Below are 13,754 nucleotides of genomic sequence, written 5' to 3' on the forward strand. Positions count from 1 at the left end.
CTTAATGTGGAGTTTTAAATGTGTGTTGCTATGATCTAAAACAGGGGTAGTCAAACTGTGGTCCTCCAGATGTCCATGGACTACAATTCCCATTCGCTGGCAGGGGCTTCTGGGAATTGTAGTCCATGGACATCAGGAGGACCACAGGTTGACTACCCCTGCCCTAGGGGGTGGAGTTGACTCTTTTGTTTGGAGACAGGCTTTGTGCGATCATTAGAGGAGCAGTGTGTGTGGGGGGAGAAAGGAACTTGAGCGAGGGGCTATAGACTACTGCAGGGGTAATCAAACTGCGGCCCTCCAGATGTCCATGGACTACAATTCCCAGGAGCCCCCTGCCAGCGAATGCTGGCAGGGGCTTCTGGGAATTGTAGTCCATGGACATCTGGAGGGCCGCAGTTTGACTACCCCTGGACTACTGTGAGAAAAATGTGTGATCTTTGTGGAAGTTTAGCCTCAGTGGCAAATGAGGAAAATGAGCTGCATAGAAATTATTACCCTGAGTAGTAAGTTGAGAAATTAAGCCGCTTACAAGTGTTGGGCCTCAGTGGCAAGTGAGAAGGAAAAAAAACACACACAAATACAGCCAGATGTATTAAGGAGTTATCTGAAACCAACATGCTTATTAACCATACAGAAACCGCTATTCTGTTTTTACTTATAAACTATATTAATGTAAAGAAAAACAACGATTTATTTCGATGGAACCCCTTTTACCTCAGAACCGCCCCTGTGTGCTGGGTTCAGCTAAGAATTCTAAGGTGACAACCTTTGGTGGCAGCTAAGTAAGAGGCAAGGAGGCTCACACATCACCTCAAAACACTATGGAGAGGTGCCTTTATAAAGGTTACACATAAAGGGGTCTCACAGAGAAAGAGTAAAGATGTTACACATTGAGATTTCTAGGTATAGTTCTTGTTCATGCATCTCTTCATAATATTGGTAGCCTGGGTAAGAACTATCTCTGACTATGTGGAGAATTAGGAACTTTACGGGGAAAAGAACAGTTCTTATAATTTGAAACCATCCTCATAAGTTTTTAGGAGGTGTTGCAAGGGGCTTTTAATGGCCTTTAAACCACAGGCATTTTCTTGGGGAGAGGGGTTAATCATGCTTCGCATGCTTTTTAAATTTGGGATCGGAAGGCACAAGGCGAAGACAGGGTATGAATATTTTAATAAATAGCCCACTTTTCCAGATTTTGCTCAACACGGTGCAAGTCAACACGCAGAACGCACAGAGTCTCTGCTGAAAGTGTCCTTCCTTGAAGAGAATTCAAAATACCCTCCTGCCAGCACAGAAATGCCCCCCCCCAAAAAACACCTTCCAAAGACACCCCTTAATGAGCGATAGCCTGACATCCCTCAAGGCCGTAAACCAAATATTCTTTTACCTGCTGGCAAAGTCAATTGCCTCTTTGTTGGGAGGGGGAATCAAGAAGCAAACCGAAGGGACCATGGCCTCGTTCCCTGTGGGGCTGATCACCTTCCACTTGGTCCTCTGAGAATTGTCTTCCAGGACGCACTCATCATTTTTGCAAATGGTGATCTGTGTAGGCAAGGAAAAGCAAGACTGCCGTCAGCTCCCTGCTACAACTTTCCTCCCCTTCTGGCATTAAGCAATCCAGTGCACCATGCAGGTTGTGAAGAGCTGCTCTCCGTGTTGGAAAGCTCATCGAAATAGTCACTGTGACTATATTTTGCCTGCCAAGTTGAATCCCGGCTGCAAACTCAGGGCTGGCGGGAAAGAGGGTGCCAGGGAATCAGTCTTCCATGTCCAAAGAACAGGAGGGGTTTGCAAGACCATTACTTCAGGCAGGACAACCCATGGCTTTCCTCTACCCAAAACAAGCTCATCTACAGCTTTCCCAACTTCTTTGTGGAATGAAGGAGACTAAAATGGGCCGAGCCGGCTTGTTAAATTACAGGAGGAAAATATCCCTTTTGACATTTAACCTCCCGATCCTGACCTAAATGTTGCCCTTCAAATAAAAGAGCATTTTGCATTTTATGTCATCTTGGAAACAGTCCAAAGCATGCCACAGGCCTTGTCTCATAATCCTACGCTAGAGACACAGGATTCAGGCTGCAAAATGGTGGCTTGCCTACAACTAGAAAATTTAGTGTAACTCTGGAATACATCCAAATGCAGGACTTGAAGTCACAGAGGGATTCAAGGCATCTTCCAAACAAGAATGTTCACATTACGTTTTATTCCCTTGGTTATTCCCTTACCTCGATCTGGCGATAGTCGCAGACTGCCTTTACGGAGAGGGTGTTCTTCAAAATGTGGTCGGGGTTTCGGGGCTTCAGTTGAATGATGCTTTTGGACCTGCCCACCAAGCTGGCAACAGAACTCTTGGACTGGATCAGCTGCTCCTTCTCGTCCTGTACGAAACAAAACAAAAAAGCCCAATTGGGATGGAGGAAAAGGGACCCAGAGGACAGTCAATAGCTCCTGTAGCCTGATAAAGAGGACTTTTTCAAGGGCTCGTTTGACTAAAAATCACCATTGTGACAGTTTTCCCAAGTTAGGGGGAAGCGTGCGATGTTAAATATGATACCATGATGAATAGTATTAAACGTCAGCACCAATTTAATATTATTCCAGACAAGAGGATTAGGTTATCTGCCATCCTCTCCCTCCCCCCACAATGAAGCATGCACAATTACTAGATTACTACTAGACCCAAATTCAGCAGTATCTGTACATTGTGCCACAAGGCTCAAATCTGCTCTTTTGCAATGAAAATACATTGGGGGAGGGGGGATGCTCGATCTTGGTGAAACATGGCAATAAACTGAACTGCATGAAAAAAAACTGCTTTGGAGCATTGATGTTTTTACTTAAGAGGTACAGACCCTGAGAGAGAGCAAGAGAGAGAGAGAGCAAAAGAGAAAGAGAGACAGAGAAAGATAGGAGTGAGAGAGAGAGAGAGAGTGGTTAAAAACAAGCTACCTTTGCCTGTCCCAGGGGAGCATGGTTGGAAGAAATACAACTTTAACTCATTCATTATGATAAAGGAAGCATCACACACAGGGGACAAAGCTTTCTTTTCAGAGCACCTTTCGAAGATCTCAGTGGCTAAGCCTGTCTCCACACTGGACCTCACGGTCTACAAATATAACAGCTCCAGAGGTGACATCGCTAAAGGCCCTTACTGCTTTTACAAAAATAGAGACAGAGAATGGTTTGTGCTAATGCAATCGTCCCTCAGCTCCAGGGACCCATCTTCTTTTGTGGCTATGGCTGCAACCCTAAGAACACTGCCCTGGGAACAGGCTCCATGGAATAAGATGGGGCTGACTTCTGATCAGACCAATTTAGTATTGCTCCTGATGGGATTAAGCAAGACGGTTTTGCATCATTCCCTCCTTAACCCCGAGTTGCTGACTCAACCCTCCTGGCTTGTAACTTTTGAACTTCTCTTCTCTGGACCCGTTCTGGCAAAGGCACCTTTACGCCCCAAGAAATTAATGGATCTTAACATTATGCTCAGCCCTTGGCAGTGATAGCTCCTATCTGCAGCTTCCCAATGGACCGTGCCTTCTCAGCCTCCAGTATCTCTTCCTGCCTCTCCGTCCCTTATCGGCATCCTTTCATTGCTTTCCTTCACTTTGGCGCCTTAGGCTGTAAAGGCACCAAAGAGCCTCCAAACAACAATCTCTCCCTTTCCCAGCCATTAAGACCAACAAAGATTTATTCAAGGCGTGAGCTTTCGAGTGCAAGCACTCTTCCTCAGACTAAGAACTGACCATCATAACTTGTGCACCCACATTCCTCACAATTTATTTTAATTGGGATTATGTGACTGTTAGTAATATGTAATGTAATTTTGAATTCTACTTTCTGGTCCCAGGACAAGATAGCTGCCAGCTTAGCTTCTACTTGTAAGAAAGTTTCACACTGGTTGGAGACAGATGGGACCAGGCAGTAAATAGTAGGGTATGAGCAGTCTTCAAGCAAAGGTTGGATACACACTTTTCTTGGATGCTTTAGGATGCTTAGGGCTGATCCTGCGTTGAGCAGGGGGTTGGACTAGATGGCCTGTATGGCCCCTTCCAACTCTATGATTTTATGAGCCGTGGATCACTGGCTTTGACAGTTTTATTTCTAATATGTCTTTGTGAACTACAAATGGGTTCGAGGGGTTTGATTGGCTGGTTTGGCAGAGAGTTCTCATGTGGCTGTATGTGGATGCTGTGACACAGTTTATTAATGTAACAAGATTAACTTTTGCTTATATATTCCTACTGTTATGATGGTCAGTTCTTAGTCTGACGAAGAGTGCTTGCGCTCGAAAGCTCATGCCTTGAATAAATCTTTGTTGGTCTTAAAGGTGCTACTGGACTCTGATTTTATTGTGCTACTTCAGACCAACACAGCTACTCATTTGAATCTTTCCCAGCCATGACTGCCCCCTGCTCACAGTGCACCTTACCAGCAAAGCTTTCCCTGAATTACTCTGGGACTCCCCAGTCCAACTCACTGTGGCCAAACCTACCTTCCCCTGGCTCATCTCCACCTTGCCAAGTAATGGCTGGTCAATCTGAGGCTAGGAAAACGTGAAGGAAGTAGGAAAACAGGAAGACGCAACATGCTGGATTGACTCAAAGCAAGCCATGGCCTTCAGTTTGCAAGACCTGTTAATTGTGGGGCGTTTTAGGGGTCATTGGGGTCGCCGTAAGTTGGAAATGATTTGACGGCATGGAATGCACAACCTAACGTTTTATAGGTACAGATTTGGCAGCTGTGGTGTCACTGATCTCATCTGAGGATGAGCTTGGCATGTCAGAGAGTCCAGGTCTGGTCCCCAGTGTCTCCAAGCAAGACTGCATGTTCTGAGAAAAACACTTCTCTGACTAAGACCCTGGAGGACCACCGCAAGCCAGGACAGACGAGACATAGATCAATGAGCTGACTCACGATACAGTAAGAGCAGCAGCATGAGCTAGCAAAATAAACAAATAAGGGGCAGGCAGAATACCCCAAACCCCATGCTGGATTTCTTTCCCCAAGAACACAAGCAACACACCGGGCCAGCTAAGCAATACAGGCATGGGGACAGCTGAAAAACAGGCTGAATACATTATAAAGCACAGGTCAAACGGTTCTGCTCAGTCTCCATTCCAGCACATTCATCTCAACAGGTTAGGGATTCCTGTATAAATAAGATTAGACCAAGGGGGGGGGGGAACAGGTAAGGCTGAGTTTCAGGTAAGAGAGGATCTGGGGATGTTCTAGCAGCTTCCGTGGCACACAGCATCAAGTCAGCATGATCTCGGGAGCTGTCCAAGGAGCACCCACCATGGAATCCTGGAGAAGGTCCTCCAGGCGGGTCAGGCTGGTGTTACGGTCACAAGAATACTTCCTTTTGATGGTGTCTTGCAAGCTCTTCAAGTAGCCTTCTGAATCCCGGGCATCGCTGAAAAACTGCAAGGGCACAGAGGGTTTCCCCATTGACCGAAAGACAAGAAAGAGATTGTTTATAACACTAAAAACTGGAGGCAGAGTACAAGCGACGCAAGATTATCCTTTCAATGCAGTTGAAGGCTTTTTCAGCATCCAAACAACAAAGCAAAGAGGGCCGCTTTCTCCTATCCGTTACATTATCAGAGCAAAAGTTCTATGGGTAAGCTCAAAACAGGGATGTTTTGTTGGGGCGGGGAAAAACTGGACTTGCTATACATCCTCCTGCAGTTTAATTAGTAGGAAAGCAGGCAGGAAAGCATCCATGCTGCCTTGTCTCCTGATTACTGCCATGTTTCAATCTGTTCTCTAGCCTCTGTGTAGCCATTCTGAAGTTTGTCTGTTCCCTAACCCTGAACGGTCTGCTCATGTACTCATTTAAGTAACAAGTGGGGTGATCATTGCAAATAGTAGCTACTGGGTGCTCCAAGGTCATTGCTGTGTATGTTATCGTAGTTGGCTGCTTTCCCGGACTGCACCTGGACATGGAGGGCTTATTGTGTCTGTGCTTATGTGAACATCTTTGGCGAGAAAGGTTCGGGGATAAGAACTGCGTTTTGAACTTGGGAGCCTGATTCGGCTTTGAACGTCTTGGCTAGAACTGCTACGAATAAGCACTTGCTTTTGGAAGTTGTGGTTTCGAGTCTGTCATCCTTGGACTCTGGAGAACTGGTCCCACCAAATTCCTCTTTCCACTGAATTCCTCTTTACCCCTGTTCTCGGAGACGTACTACAACTAACCAGCAGCCCTGAGGGTGGGAGATCTGGGGCTGTCGCAGCCATTTCTCAACTGCAGAGTGCCCCCCTCTTCTTTTGAGGGCACCTTTGACTCTGACTGTACCTGGAAGTAAGCCGTGTTTTCCGTCACATGCTGATCCACACACAAGCACAGCTGCTTCATCCACTGCCACTGAGTCTGCACTGCTGCACTGTATGCCTGGAAGAAGCAGAATGGAATGAAGTGCTTGCCCGACCACAGACCAGGTGGCCCCTGGAGAAGCAGGGGATGGAGGTTACCACCTGCCAAAGGCCAGCCCAGGAGAAGGTGCTTACTCCTCATTGCTTACTCCTTGTCCACTAGCCAGGCACTTAAATAGCAGCTGGCTCAGTTGCCTCTAGCAAGAAACAATCACTCCTGGGGGACTAAGCTGGGAAGCTTTGCCAATATGGAAGTGAATTGGTTCTTGGGTTCATTTCCAAACTGTGCCATAATTGGCTTGGGGGATAAGGATGCTGGGAAGCAGGTGAGTCACATTTCAAGCGGTGTTGCGAGGCTAGTAATTTCTGCAGATTTACTTGGAACGTCTGCTGTGAGAGTTTTCACCTGAGAGGTGGTTTTAAAACACAAAAGAAACATACAGAGATACCTCTATCCTGTGCATAACTCCTCCCTGACTGACCAGTTGAACAGGAGCCCAGATCATTAAATGACCATGCACTGCTTTTTTTTATAGCCAAATGCAAGAAGAATTTCATGCCCCCCAAGAGTGTTAACAGCAGACGTGCAGTAGACACAGTTCCAGCTAAACGTATGTTTTCTGTTGCACATGCCAGAGAACCACAATTGGCTGTGACTCCCTCCTGTATATACACAAGCCGACACAACAAGAACACACTGCCTGCTACATGACATGCAAAAAAGCCTTCAATATATTCCTCTTTCCTTAAGTGCCCCAGAAGTGCCCATCGACACCAGCACCATCCCAGCACGCTCCCCTTCAGGCCATCCCTTACCTCCACCGTCTGCTTGGCTGGGTGATTCTCCAAGGATAACATCTCAGCTGTGTCTTGTAGGGAACGGAACACATCCTGTTTCTCGTCTAGCACCATCGTGAGCTCCTGCAGACCAGGGGCATGCAAAGGCCAGATTACATTTCCTGCATTAACACTGGACTTCTGCTGGCCTCTGTCTCTCTAAAGTCAGATGGGAGGGGTGTTTAGGGGAGGGAGATGAGGCATGGCTGGAAGATTCAGTCATGGATTTTTAGACCTTCAGGACCTACCTAAAAGCCATTAGCAACAAAATGAGAACAATCCTCCTTTGGTGCATTAGTTCTGGCTGAACTATTGAAAAGCCAAGGGAGCATTCAGGAAGCCCTGACTCAACTCCCTGCCCAATCAATCCATTTCTTGATCCCTTATTCATTCCTCAGCCTGCTTATCTCACAGGGCTACTTCAAGGTTTAATGAACGTGAAATGGTACACCCATGGGAAACACAAGAAACAACACAGTATTAACCTAGCCGGGTTAGTCTTGGCAGAAAGTGCTGTCAAGTCACAGTTGATGGCTGGTGACCCAAGAGGGTTTGCAAGGCAAGAGATGAACAAGAGATGATTTGCCGTTGCCTGCCTCTGCATAGCAACCCTTAGACTTCCTTGGTAGTCTCCCGAGTAAGTACTAACTGGGGCTGACCTAGCTTAATTTCTGAGATCAAATCAGGCATGCTTGGATTATCCAGAGCAGGGCAAGTTGGTCCTGCTTCCTCAAAATTTCCACATTCCCAAAAGACTCAAAAATAAAGTTCAGAAGGAATCAGAAGCTGAACTTCAAGCTAAAGGAGGAGGCTTGCTATAGACTGCCACACTAGTCCTAACTTTTCCAAAATCCAAAGCATCAGTGAGACACACAAGCTATTGTGGCTTTATGTCCTTGGCCATCTGGAGGCCTTCACTTATATCATAAAGGATTGTGCCGGTGGCATCACCAGCCTTTCCCACTCACCGAGAAATAGTTCCTCTTGGCCGCCATGTTGGGGTTGTTGTCGCTCCAGTCAAAGGCCAGCTCCTCCTCTTCCTTTTCGTTGAGCCAAATTAACTCTGTGGTGGCTTGAGACACAAATGCGTACAAGCTCTGGAGGTGGCACAGACGGAAGCTGGAGGTCTCCTGGGGAGATAAGATGGATCTGGTGCATTCGTTGCTCCTCTGGGGATTGTTGGCAAGACACCACAGCTCCCCAAATATCTTTCCCAGGCCAGCCAACAGCCAGGCACCATTTGACATTTTCTCAGGGACTTCCTGCATGACGACTCCTAATTTCAGTTCTTTGCAAGTCTGGAAAGGCCACAGAGCCTTATCCTGCCCTCATGTTGCAGATGCAACTGGGATGTGGTGTTGTTTACACAGAAGAGGAAGAAGGTTGGTTCTTATATGCCGCTTTTCTCTACCCAAAGGAGTCTCAAAGTGGCTTCCAATCGCCTTCCCTTTCCTCTCCCCACAACAGACATCCTGTGAGGGAGGTGAGGCTGAGAGAGCCCTGATATTCCTGCTTGGTCAAAGCAGTTTTCTCAGTACTGTGGCGAGCCCAGGGTCACCCAACTGGTTGCATGTGGAGAAGTGGGGAATGAAACCCGGCTCACCAGATTAGAAGCCCATGCTCCTAACCATTACACCAAACTGGCATAGCTTCAGAAGCCAAGATTTTTCAAGGAAAAAGCATCTACTGAGGAAGCCCAAGTATGGAGTGGGAGGTGAGGAAGAGAGTTCTATAGATCACTCCAAATGTGTATACCTTGTCTCTGCCCACAGCAACATATGTGCTGCTTAAGGAAAGAACTGTGTTTTCCCAGGTTGAAAAAGCTTGAAACAATTTAGGTGTCCCCTCCCCTACTTTGAAAAGTGTGCAATAAAGGCAAGCTTCAAAAGAGATGGTGACACTCCCAAGGCCTTCCTGGCCCCATGAACCCAAAAAGTGCTAAGAGACACTCACCGTCAGTTTACAGTATTGAGTCTCCAGCTTCGCCAGTGTCTCTGAATAACTAGTACGGAAATTTTGGGACATTTTACCCTAAAAGAAGGGAAGAAAGTAATAAATAGAATAGATCCTTGTTTTTTAAGAAGTCACGTATGATTTACTGTATTGGCCATAAGTCATTACAAAAGACAACAAACATAGATCCATTAAAAATGCAACAACATTACAATAACGGGGAGGAAAGATAATAAAATACTTCTAACAGAATACATCTCCAGATATCAGGGTGTCACTCCAGTCTGTAGATCTAATCCTTCTGGCTGCTAGTGTATAAATTTGCAACCCTGCTTGAGACATATTGATCTCTATCTGGCAATAGAAATATAACTTTTGCAATATTTGAAACACCAGAAGCCATCAGGAATAAACTATTAAAGTTCTACATAAAAATAACATTTCAATATATAGTGGGTCAGATCGTCTATTTCCCCCATTTCACACTCACATAGACACCGAGGAACCAGTAACCCCTGCTGCCTGACTGCACACAGCGGAAGGCATTGCATGAAATTTCCATGTACTAAACGCTAAACTCAGAGTTCACCAGAGATGGGGATCTATCATGATCTTTTAAAAGCTGAGTTTTAAGTAGATTAGTTATCATTGGTTAATTGAGAGTTCAATAACCAAATATATTTTGCATTTGAGTAAAACCAAGAGTTTGAAGCAAAAGTACCCTGGTCTTGGTCAAGGCCAGGCATGCCTCCCAGGGGTCGGAGATACCCAGCAGATTCATACCCACAGAGCGAAGAGCCCAGTGGGGCACATAAGAGACAAGCGGTCCCTCAGATATGCAAGGCCCAAAACTGCAGGTATATAATAAATCGTCTGCCTAGTTAATCAGAAACACCCTTTTGGTCACTCAAAGGTTCCTTAAACAGTCACTGTAATCGATCCATTGAATTAATGTCACAAGACTCAGAAACAATATAGAACCTGGAAGCAGGAAATGCATTACACTCCAGATCAGGCTTTTATTGACATTCTCCCCTTCCCAAAATTCCACCCCACCCCAAATCCAAAATGCAATTAATGCAACAATAACACAGGATCGCATAGCTCTGTGTTTCTCTAACATAGCCTTTTCCAACCTTTTGACCATGGAGGTACGCCTGAAATATTTTTCAGGCTTTCAGATATCAGGAAGTGATGTCAGCTGGCTCCGCCTCCTTGCCACACCCCCAGAAGTGAGAGGAGCCTCGGTCAGCAAAAGTTTAAATGCCTGGGGCCCCTCTCTTTCCCACCCCCTCCAGGCCCCTTGTTGACCACTTTCAGAGGGGTTAACCTGCTCAAATAAGGGTAGAATTTTTTTTAAAAAAACTCTTTCTTTCTGCTTCACTTGGAGATGAAAATGGCAGGCACAAGCTGAGAGGGCTCTCCTCAGCCAGCATTTTGAGGCCTGCCATGCCACTGAAGGGCATTTACGGTAATGTAGGGCAGGCGGTTGGGAAACCCTGCTCTAGCCTTTCCCCTGCCCTCCCACACAGCCCTTTCTATGCCACTGGAAAAACCGTGACCACAGGATAATATACCCCAAAGCCTCAATCCAGCAGCAGTCGAAGGAAGGAAGGAAGGAAGGAAGGAAGGAAGGAAGGAAGGAAGGAAGGAAGGAAGGAAGGAAGGAAACCAATCACTCAATCACATCCCTTCCGCATGACAGGATCTGCAACCAGAGTGTGTATGGGTGTGTGAGCATAATCTCCAGTAGAACAGCCTTATTATTTCCCTATAAAGTTGCTCAGATTCACCTCACTTTCTCTGTGCTACATCAGACCGTGACTGCATTGAAAAGTCGTTACCATTCCCCCAGATGTGGGAGCACGGCGCCCTCCTTTCCCTGGGCCAAGAGCAAATCCATCTTCTCTGAGTCTTTCCTCCGACATCCTTCATTCTAATCAAGGCTGCTTCATCCCCTGGATCTCCTCCTCTTCTTCAAAGTAGGGTGAAATCCCCCACTGCTCGGCCTGCTTACCTCATACAATCGGGCCTCTTTCACGCTGGAGCCGAGGTCTTCCACACTGGTGTGGATGTGACGTTGCACCTCCAGCTGAGACTCCACGCTGGGTAAGTCAGTGCCCCACTCGGCCCGCTCCAGCTTCATCTGCAAAAGGGGCAGCCAATTAGCATCACCCACCCAGAAGCCGTCCCTCGCCCACTGCTAGCTACAGTCTCATGTCACACCTGCCCGTCTCTGCCGGGTGATGCCTTTCTCCCTAGAGAGTCGAGGCCAAGTCTTGTGCTGAAATTATTTATTTACTTCATTTGTACTCCGCCTTTCTCCCCAATAATGATTCCCTCTTAGCCTCCGAGACACATCCATACTCTTTTGGGGGAGTTTTGTGAGAGTGGATGGCCCAGGCTAGCCTGATTTGCTTGATCACAAAAGCTACGCAGGGTCAGCCCTGATTTGTACTTAGATGGGAGGCCACCAAGGTTGCTACGCAGAGGTAGGCAATGGCCAATCACCTCCTTTGTCTCTCGTCTTGAAAACCTTTCTGGTTCGCAGTAAGTCTGCTGCAATTTGACAGCACTTCCCGCCATGTAAAAAGTTGCCACAAAGCCGAATATAAAATCTGTCACGCTCCCTTCCACGCGTACCCTGTGCATCGGCTGAAAACCAGCGCAAAGGGGCTGCCGAGCAACACCAGCCAGCCCGAACAGGGGCAGAAAGAGTCCCCCACTCACTGCTAGCTACAACCCCTCCCTCTGCATGTTCTCCTCGTTTATGTTGCCCAACTCACCTGCATCTCTTCCACCCAAGAGAGCAGCTCATACACAAACCGGAGGCTGCCCTCGTCTTCCGAGGACGAGATGGCCACCAGTTCCGTGCGGGTCATTGGCTTCCGGAACCAGGAGGTAGAGGCAGTGGTGGCTGTGTGCGTTCCCTTCAGCAAGGGCTCGGCCTTAAGGTGCATGGTGTTCAAGGAGGAAGGCTGCAGCAAGTCCCGGGAGGAAGGGGAAGAAAAGTGCCCCTTCCGGTAAAGATTGGTGCATTCCAGCCTCAGCGTAACCAGCTCATCTTGGAGCCGGACAATCCTGAGAGAGAGCCGAGAGGAGGGAGATCAGAAACATCAAGGCATCAGCCGAAGGGACCACAACCCAGATACAGGTGAGCCAGGATTTCCCTCTCCTGCCCATATGCCTTTGATCTAGCATCCCTAATGCCCGCCAAAAACTGTTGTACACAGGAATCATCTCTAGCTGTAGCTGTTTCTCTAAGACCTATCCTCATCTTTCAATCTTTCTGTCTAGTAGTCAGTGATATAATAACTCAGTGATGGCAAACCTTTTAGAGCCTGAGTGCCCAAACTGTAACCCAAAGCCTACTTATTTATCGCAAAGTGCCAACACGGCAATTAAACCTGAACACTGCCCTTCTTTTGTCACCCTCCCTTCTTCTTCTATGACCCTTTCCCCCTCTCTTTCCCCTTCTTTTGCTCCTTTGTTGTTGGGCCATTTATTTTTAGCTTTTGTTCCCCCCTTTTCCCCCCACATCTTTCCTTTCCTTTCCTTTCCCTCCCATCCTTCTTCACCTCCACTCTGTTGAGGGCGTGTGTGCAGGTAGCGGTGTGTGGTGTCCCTGGCAGGGTCTGGCCCGGCTCTGCTCTCCCCGGCCTCCATTTGGTGCAGCCTTCCCACTCCCCCTGACACTTGCAGACGCCAGCCCAGCTGAGCGACCCGAGCCAGCCAATCGCTTCCTGGGCCAGCCGGACCTCATGCAGGCTGACTCAGGGAACTCTATGCTGGGGCGATGGCACATGTTCCCACAGAGAGGGCTCTGAGTGCTGCCTCTGGCACACATCCACATCCACTTCTCCATGACATACGCTCTCTTCCAGCCTTTGGACATTAATTGGCTGTCAATCTTTCTCCAGAGTGCTCAGCACTTCAAATCTGTTGTTTAATTCTACCTTGAAAAAAAGCCATCTAGCCTAGTTTGCGTGGCTGGGCGTTTTGCATTTCATATTGTTATGACTGTTATTTATTGCATTGTTATAATATTCTATATAATATCCTACATAACTATAAACCACGTTTAATGTAAACCACCCAGAACCGTATGGAAGGGTGGTATAGAAATCTGAATGGATGGATGAAATCTTCAAGAGGCTGTCTGCATTCAATCTCCATTGAGTTTCATTTAAGGCAGGGGTAGTCAAACTGCGGCCCTCCAGATGTCCGTGGACTACAATTCCCAGGAGCCCCTGCCAGCATTCGCTGGCAGGGGCTCCTGGGAATTGTAGTCCGCGGACATCTGGAGGGCCGCAGTTTGACTACCCCTGATTTAAGGTATAACCAATTTAAATAACTGTTTAAAATAACAGTTAAGAAGTGGGTTTGGGGCAGGAATCCTAAACAAGAAAAGAAAAACAATGCTCTTTTATCTGCTCTGAGTTCAGGTTGCTCGGGCTGATGTGCTGATGAGCTGCCTATGGCTTCCCAAGAAAGGAGCCCCACAGGAGCAATTTTTATATAAATTGAATGTAAAGTGCAAATAACAATAAATAGTAGTAACAGTAGTTAAAACTGAATGG

General features: G+C 47.1%; 1 protein-coding gene across 24 annotated transcripts in view; it reads right to left on the reverse strand.

Annotated features, from left to right (window-relative positions):
- The window catches only part of MACF1 (microtubule actin crosslinking factor 1), a 350,067-nt gene that overhangs the window by 173,856 nt on the left and 162,457 nt on the right, over nt 1-13,754 (reverse strand). For all 24 annotated transcript variants that reach the window (XM_077337346.1, XM_077337347.1, XM_077337345.1 and 21 more), the window contains 9 exons: nt 11,961-12,255; nt 11,192-11,320; nt 9,175-9,252; nt 8,190-8,351; nt 7,201-7,305; nt 6,308-6,403; nt 5,305-5,430; nt 2,232-2,384; nt 1,391-1,545 (listed from right to left, as the gene is read on the reverse strand). In XM_077337346.1, coding sequence (XP_077193461.1) covers nt 1,391-1,545; nt 2,232-2,384; nt 5,305-5,430; nt 6,308-6,403; nt 7,201-7,305; nt 8,190-8,351; nt 9,175-9,252; nt 11,192-11,320; nt 11,961-12,255 — 1,299 coding nt within the window. The remainder of the gene's footprint in view (nt 1-1,390; nt 1,546-2,231; nt 2,385-5,304; nt 5,431-6,307; nt 6,404-7,200; nt 7,306-8,189; nt 8,352-9,174; nt 9,253-11,191; nt 11,321-11,960; nt 12,256-13,754) is intronic.

Source organism: Paroedura picta, chromosome 5, assembly GCF_049243985.1.
Source record: "Paroedura picta isolate Pp20150507F chromosome 5, Ppicta_v3.0, whole genome shotgun sequence".
Taxonomy (NCBI): Eukaryota; Metazoa; Chordata; class Lepidosauria; order Squamata; family Gekkonidae; genus Paroedura; species Paroedura picta.